General features: G+C 41.0%; 1 protein-coding gene across 1 annotated transcript in view; it reads right to left on the bottom strand.

Moving 5' to 3' along the window:
• The window catches only part of LOC109823101 (ABC transporter B family member 29, chloroplastic-like), a 6974-nt gene extending 6434 nt beyond the window's left edge, over window positions 1–540 (bottom strand). Inside the window, 1 exon segment of the mRNA XM_020389386.1 lies at window positions 1–540. Coding sequence (XP_020244975.1) covers window positions 1–468 — 468 coding nt within the window. The 5' untranslated portion in view covers window positions 469–540.

Below are 8904 nucleotides of genomic sequence, written 5' to 3'. Positions count from 1 at the left end.
CTCCGCCGCCTCCGCCGTGATCCGATGCGCAACATCCCCAGCCAAGACACCATCATTCCCTTCAAAGAACCCCAAATCCCTCTCAATCACTCTACCAAAAACATAAACCCTGACCTCGTACGCCGCCCCCAACGCTGCCTCCCAAAGAAACGCCTGCTGAAGATAACTCGTCAAAGACCTGGCGCAAGCTAGGGCTGCAAGCGTCAAACCCTCGGTGATCAGCTTGTCGGGTTCGGACCGGGGGACGGAGGCGGAGAGGGAGTAGACGGAGGCGGCGCTGAGCAGCCAGCCTTTGAGGATGGGTTTCCATTGGGACTGGATGAAGGGGCTGAGTGAGCGGAGAGGGGAAGAGGGGGTTTTGAGGGATGAGATGGGAAAAGATCGGATCCTTGGTGGGGTTAGGGTTAGGGTTAGGGTTAGGGGGCTTGGGTTGAGGATCGGAGGCGAGAGAGGGGAGGCGAGAAGCATGGCGAGTCGGGAGTTCGAGAGGTCGATGAAGATTTTGATGGAGAGGGGCAGAGCTAGAGGATTTTCGGCCACGGGTCTTTCATAATTGCATATTTACCCCTCGCATCTTCATAATAGCCCAACATGCCCCAACACAGGCCATCCGTAATTACACATTTAACCCACCTCCACATATTCCTACTTGCCAACATGCCCCTCAATTCTTTCATAATTGCATGTTGCCCCCCAAATCCTCACAATTTGCCGTGCTTTCTCGACAAAACAGAGAACATCTCCATGCCCAATATACGGCCAGCCATACGATAGGGGTAGAAGATATAACGTAGCGCGGAAATGATATACTCAGAATCTATCAATAGGTGTTCCTCGACTCCACAAAGAACAATCTTCGAATCCACGAAGAGACAACCTTGAATCTACGAAGTAATATAAAAGAGAATTTTATTGATAAAAGTGATCTGCTTTTTTAGGGTTACATAACTTTTCTTAAATAGAAAAGCAAACTTGACTCTTAATAAGACTAGAATTACAAAGAAATAGAAAAATATCAAATCCTACCCTAAAAAGATTCTCTATAATAGATGAAACAAATCATGAATTAAAATTAAATTTGTTTCCTAATCTAATTTGACTCCAACATTGAATTCATTTCCTAGTCTAAATTGACTCTAACTTTATTATTAAAAATAAACTAAAGGCTGATTATTTATGAAATCCTATCAAAAACGGGTGTTACTGATAGGATTATGGGATTATGTCAAGATGATTGACTCTATCTTATCGAGATAAGTGATTTTCATATATAATATATTAGAATAGAACAGCCTTCCGAATTGGGAGATATAGTTGTTTCCCTGCAGTCAGTCAATGATTCATCTATATCCGCATTTGACTTGTGAAGATCCAACTTCTCCATGAATTTGATCGTTATGTGTCCTACATCAGTCTCCCCTTGCTAACAGAAGCTCGACCCTGAGCTTATATTTGTTTGAATAGTAGCTTCCTTAATAAACAAATTTCTTCTTCTGCATCAATCACCGTCCACCTTATACTTAACATTAATTTTCTCCATCTGTTCTTTCACCTCCTCAGCTAGGGCTTCTCCTGAATCAAACTTTTGAATAAATCATTCCCATATTTTTTTAAAGTAACTTACGGCATGTGGATCAATAGATGATTTGAAAAACTCCTCAAAATATGTTCCATGTTGCTTCTCATATTCTAGTGTTGAAAGTATCATCAAAACCTTCTTGAAATTAGTTACAACCTTTGCTTCTAGAGAAAATTTTCTCCCTCATACTCTATACAATTATTTCATCTCCTTTGTCTCGAGCCTTCCACCAAATAACTCACATATATCATCAATTGACTCACTCTCTAATTTATCCTTCTTCTCCATCAGGACAATATCAATATGTATAACATCACTCACGACGTCTTTGAGAATATCATGCATAATATCCGTCTTCATTAACATATCATCATCAATATCAGGAGCCTCAGGATGAATCTTGTTGGTGGCAAAATATTCCTTTTTGGTGGTGAGTGTCCCGTTGTCTGCCACTGGAAAAACCTTCTTCTTGGCAATCTATATCTTAAATGCCTTTGATTCTATGATTGACATAATTGATGAAGTTTTTATTGTTGCTTGTTTGGTGCCCTTCGCAAATCCAGACTCTTTTTATCAGAGATGTATTGAAGTTTCTTAGTTTTACCATGATCATAACTAGTTTGATAACTCTCTAAAAACATCCATGATGAAGGTCCTTTGTCATTTTGCTCAAGTTCTCACTCCACCTTCTTCGCTAGACGGACCGTGTCAGCTAAGGTAAAAGAATCTTTCAAAGACACCCGACATCATTTGTAGTTAGAAGGCAAGAAACAATCTCTCAATGATTTCTTCATCTTTGCCCATGTTCGAACCAGATCCTTCCCTTGATGGTATCGATTTATCAACACTTCATGCCACCATGCAGATGCTTTTTCTTTAAATCTGTAAACCACTAATTTAACTTTTTAATATTCTAGGATTATCTTATACTCAAAATATCTATCCAATTCACCAATCCAATCAAGAAAAGCATCAGCATGAAGCTTTCCGTTAAAGGATTGCATCTTTAATCCTCCAGCATCATAGTTCTCTTTTCTTTGGTAGCCTCTACGATCATCGCTATAGGATTTGTCTTGCAGAGTCGGATCTCGTTTTTGGTGACCATCAACGCGATATCAAACTCATCCCGGATTCACACGGTCCATCACCAATGCTAGTCGGTCTATGGAAGTCTTTATCTGAGTAACTCCCATCTTTAACTCATTGAATTCAATTCGGGCAACACGGGCTTCATCGCCTTCCATTAGATCGGAGAAACAGGGACCTGATACCAATTAAGGCAACGCGGAAGAGATACATCTGAGAATTCACCAAGGGGTGTTCTCTGAATCCACAAAGAACAATTTTTGAATCCACGAAGAGACAACCTCGAATCCATGAAGTAATATAAAAGAGAATTTTATTGCGAAAAGTGATCTGCTTCTTTGGGGTTACGTAACTCTTCTCAAATAGAAAAACAGATTAGACTCCTAATAAGACTAGAATTATAAAAAAATAGAAATCATTAAATCTTACCCTAAAAAGACTAGCTCTTTATAATAGATGAAACAAATCATGAATCAAAATTAAATTTGTTTCCTAATCTAATTTGACTCCAATATTAAATTTATTTCTTAATCTAAATTGACTCTATCTTTATTATTAAAAATAAACCAAAAGCTGATTATTTTTGAAATCCTATCAAAAACGAGTGTTATTGATGGGATTGTGGGATTACTTGCATATTAGAGACTACGATCATAGGAATGTCAAGGATCAGCTGTTACTTTTTCATAGGTGTAGATTAATTGCATAGGTTTGGAACTCGTAAGAGAATTCTCAGCGTGCAAAAGGAAGTCTATGAATTTTATTTAAATCACAATAATTACAAGTGGATTTTATTTTTCAAAGGAAATAAAGTAGTAACTAAGTTGTTGGATTATGGAATAGAACGAAGCACTGGAGATGAAGGGTGACCTAAGGGTCCGTCGGTTTCAAAAAAAAAAAACTTGGAAATTAAAGAATAGGAAATCTATTTCCTATAATAATTGTTTTGAGGTTGTTTGGTTGGGTTAAAAAAGAAGGAAATTATAGAATAGGAGATGAGATAAGATGAGTTGTCACCTTATTATTGGATGATGTGAGTGATTTTTTAAGGTTGTTTGGTTAGTTAAAAAAAATAAGGAAATGAATTGGAGGTATATTATTGGATGATGTTTTGAGGTTGTTTGTGTTTGGTTCATTTTTAAAAATAAGAAAATAGATGAGATAAGATGAGTTGGAGGTATATTATTGGATGATGTGACACATGCTTAAGGAAAATGGATGGAAAGGAAGGTTTAATGAGATGAGATGAGTTGTCACAATATTATTGGATGATGTGTGTGATTTTTAAAAATTGGATAAGATGAGATGTGATGAGTTGGATGATGTGACACATTTCTTGTGTTTGGTTTATTTTTAAAAGTAAGAAAGGAGATGAAATGAGATGAGTTGAAGGATAAAAATAATATTTTATTAGATGTTGTGGTTGAGTTTTAGGGATGAAAATGAATAAAAATATTATTTTATTGATTTCCTTGTACCGATTTCCTTTTTTTGGTTTTTAGGAAACCAACCAAACAGCCCCTAAACATTTATGCCGCCCATCTAGCTGGATTTGGAGGTACGATGATTAAAGAATATAGTAGACAATCATTATTAATATTCTCCCTGCAAAAAATTGGCACCCCGTGCATATAGATTTTTCACAAAAAAAAGGTGTTGTTACAGGGACCCAAATAGTATTGTGCGCAGCGAAAATTTCGGCAGAGTTTCTGGTGCACAATAAGAGAGAAAGATCGATAAGAATTCTTGTTTCTCAAAGGGAACAAGAATCTGAAAGCCTAATATCCCATCAAAGTGGGATATTTGCTCTTCCTCTCGTCAGCTCTAGGACTGCGCGTCGAGGGATCCTAAAAACTATTACAATGGCCACAAACTCAAACAACCAATTTTACGTGGTTCGGCAAACTGCCTACGTCCACGGGGCAAGGAGGGGGGGATCTACTATTATAGAGAAAAAAAATACAATTGGGTTTACAACTCTCACAATCTAAACCCTCGAATAGGCTCCTTGCTTTTCTTCACAATAAAATGTCAGCCTCCAAATACTTTTTCTCTCACAAAAGGACAATCGCCAAAGCACTCTTTTGCACAAAATCCTAGAAGAAATAGCCGATTTTCACCTCTGCCTTCCCTTGTTTCACGCAGCAGTTTTTCTCCCCCTGCCTACTCCAAAGCCGCAGCCACCCCCTCACTTTGCACACTCCTTCACGAAACCCTAGAAGGGTTTTTATAATGCTCTGTACAACTTTCGGGTGGGCCTTTGCCTTGATGTCCGCAACGAGAGAAGAAAACAAAACGCGTGATCTGATCTCTTTCATGTGAACCAATTCACACAAATGTCTCTTTCATGTGGTCCCCACTTGCTATCTTCTCACAATTCTCCACCTCGGTGAAGTTTTCCTAAAACTGAGCCGACACCAACCAAAACAAATGTCTCACTTGCTGAGACCCAAATGGGAGTGCGAACACTCACCCCAAATGTCGATGTCGCTCACCAAATCGATTTCACCCCCCCATCAAAAACCAAACCGGCTGCATCGTAAAGACTGCCTACGTATCCTCTTGCCCAATGAATCAAGCCGAACGTAGTTCACCCAAATGGCCGCGAACGACCTCAATCCAATAGAAGAGTTCGCAACCCTTCTCCAATATCATCAACTCTGCGGCTGATAGCACCTCCAATGACCTCAAACACCTCCACCTGAGGTGAACCAATGGTCATACCCAAACTACATCTATCAGCTGCACTGGAATCAAAACCTAACTCATCATCTGCATCCGAATCCAAATGACTTCCATGCTGTGTCACCTCAGCTGGAATCCCAACCAATGCAGAATGATCTGGAGTAATCTTCACCCGATGTGGAGTAGCATCACTCTCCACCCGCTGCGATACCTCTAAGGTCTGTCCAAAACCCTCCACCTGCTGAGAGTCAATTGGCTTCCTCATCGAAGCCTCAACCAAAGTGACACTACCAGACCTATCTTCTAATGAAGTTTTACCTCCAATCACAGCAGTTGACAACTCTTTAATAGGATGACTCAAATATGTCAAAGCCTCTGTCCAGAAACTCTTCTGCAGACCATTGCTTGACAACAAATACCGATCCTCCTCCAGCAAGGCACGGTCTTCCAAATTTGTCACCCTATCTAGTTGCCCCAAGATTTCCTTTCCAACGAAGTGTCTCGAAATGCCATGAGCTCGGCTCCAATACAGAAACAGGTCCATCTTGTACCTCCCACCAGAATGGAGTATCTTCACCTTTCTGTCTATCACACACTTTTTCAAACTGTTAGAGACTACTAGGACTTTATCCATTGGGGATTTGGTTGCAACCCAAACACGCCTAGAACAGTCACCAACAAAGGAAACCAAACGCCTATTACCTCCCAATGATGCCCCCTTGGAAGGCCCCCAAACATCCACGTGAACTCCTCCAGAACGACCCTTAACTCGGTGAATAGAGGTGTCAAACTTCACCTCGGTCTTCTTGCTCACATCAACATGTTCACTGGACTTCAAACTGCAGGTCTTTGCACCATCTTTCAATCTATGCAAGGAATCAATACTGGAATGGCCAAGCCCCAAATGCCGCAGTCTAGTCGAATCAATAGAAGTCGTCAGCTCTCTACCTGCCACTATACCTCCAGTCAAGTAATACAGGTTATTCCTCCTGACGCCGTTCATCACAATTCGAGAGTCTTCCACAATCTTGAGAATCATGTCCTCAATTCGAACATTCAGACCCTCTCCAACCAAAGCTCCAATCGAGATCAAGTTCTTCCTCAAAGAAGGAACATATCTCACATCATTTAACTCCCTAACAGTCCCGTCAAACATCTTTATGCGAATTCTTCCTATCCCAAGGATCTGGCATGCACGGTTATCAGCCATGTACACCACACCACTATCCACCAGCTTCTCAAAACTGGAGAACCATTCCCTTCTAGGGCACACATGATAGGTCGCACCACTATCCAACATCCATTCAGATTCCTCCGAATAGCTATCTGTAGGACTGATAGAAAGCGAATAAATAGAAGAGTCAGAATTATTACCATCCGATACGATGTTTGCTTCTGATGATGGTTGCTTCCCTTTTCCCTTCTGCTTATTCTTCATCCATTCGTCGAGCTTTGGGCAGTCTTTCTTCCAATGACCAGTCTCCTTGCACCAAGCACACTGATCTTTTCCAATTCTAGACTGTGACTTCCAATTCTTTCGGTTTGGACCCTTCCCTCTTGCGACCAACGCCTCCGCTACCGGCTCAACCGAAGCCTCCTTATCCTTCTTTCGAAGCTGATAATTCACAAGTGCAGCGGTGACTTCACTATACGAAAGTGATGCCTTCCCATTAATCAGAGTAAGAACGAAGGTCTCATATTCCTCGTCGGGCAAGGAACTCAACAACAGCAACGCCTTGTCCTCATCTTCAATCTTGACATCCACATTCGCCAAATCCGCAAGAAGCTTTGTGTAGTGGTTCATGTGATCTCTAATGGAGGTTCCCTTCTTCAACTGGAAACGATAAAGTCTCCTCTTCAAATGCAAGCGATTTTCCACACTCTTGGTCAAATACTTGCTTTCGAGAATCTCCCAAATCTTCTTCGCAGAAGTCTCATTCATCACATCATATTTTAGATCTTGAGTCAAACAAGACCTAATCACACCACACGCCGTTCGATTCATCTTCTTCCAAACATTCTCTTCAACGTCATCTGGCTTGCCATCTAACTCCAAGGTATCCTCCAAATTCTGCGCGTTCAGCGCATCCAAAACCTCGCATCTCCATAATCCAAAGTTGTTTGTGCCATTAAATTTCTCCACATCTATCTTCATAGAGTGGATATTCAAACTCTGAATGGTTTTCGCGCCAGAAGAACCACCCTCGACACCCGAAGCACCTTCTTTCCCCGACATCTTACGCACCAACGAACAAAGAATAGATCCAAAACTGAAAGATAGAGTCTTTACCAAAAGATTCCACCTTTATCACCAACGAAGTCCTAAACGGGCCTCCAAATTGATCTACTTCTCCAAATAGCCCAAGCGTAGCCCGAGCTCTGATACCACTTATTGTGCGCAGCGAAAATTTTGGCAGAGTTTCTGGTGCACAATAAGAGAGAAAGATCGATAAGAATTCTTGTTTCTCAAAGGGAACAAGAATCTGAAAGCCTAATATCCCATCAAAGTGGGATATTTGCTCTTCCTCTCGTCAGCTCTAGGACTGCGCGTCGAGGGATCCTAAAAACTATTACAATGGTCACAAACTCAAACAACCAATTTTACGTGGTTCGGCAAACTGCCTACGTCCACGGGGCAAGGAGGGGGATCTACTATTATAGAGAAAAAAAATATAATTGGGTTTACAACTCTCACAATCTAAACCCTTGGATAGGCTCCTTGCTTTTCTTCACAAGAAAAGGTCAGCCTCCAAATACTTTTTCTCTCACAAAAGGACAATCGTCAAAGCACTCTTTTGCACAAAATCCTAGAAGAAATAGTCGATTTTCACCTCTGCCTTCCCTTGTTTCACGCAGCAGTTTTTCTCCCCCTGCCTACTCCAAAGCCGCAGCCACCCCCTCACTTTGCACACTCCTTCACGAAACCCTAGAAGGGTTTTTATAATGCTCTGTACAACTTTCGGGTGGGCCTTTGCCTTGATGTCCGCAACGAGAGAAGAAAACAAAACGCGTGATCTGATCTCTTTCATGTGAACCAATTCACACAAATGTCTCTTTCATGTGGTCCCCACTTGCTATCTTCTCACAAATAGGGGACCCAAGCCATGGGACAAGTGAGGTGTCACCATCCGGTTGCATGATGTACTGTTCATAAACAGTGCATCATGCAACCGGATAGTGACATCTTACATGTCCCATGTATTGGGTCCCCTATTTGGGTCCTTGAGGCATTAATGAAAAAAAAAGTAGAAAGGAAAAGCCTCAAGTGAGACATACATCGTTCTATTGGGAGAATTTTGCAGCAGATATGAGACTGTTGTTAATCAATTAATGGTGCATGTAAAGCATTATTCAATGTGAAAGAGTGATTTTTTGTAACAAAAATTGGTTATGGGATATATTTTCAAACGTACATCATCACCAATACAAAATTTCATCTGAAGCTTCCTACTGTCCGCGTATGATTTTTGCACAGTTGAAATTGGAATTGGTATTGGAGGGGTATCCGGTTCCACAACTAAGAGATCGGCCGTCACGGTTTTCAACGCGTCAAG

The sequence above is a fragment of the Asparagus officinalis genome, chromosome 9 (assembly GCF_001876935.1).
Source record: "Asparagus officinalis chromosome 9, Aspof.V1, whole genome shotgun sequence".
Classification (NCBI taxonomy): domain Eukaryota; kingdom Viridiplantae; phylum Streptophyta; class Magnoliopsida; order Asparagales; family Asparagaceae; genus Asparagus; species Asparagus officinalis.
Note: the sequence above shows the minus strand (reverse complement) of the source record. Positions and strands in the feature narration are given on the sequence as shown.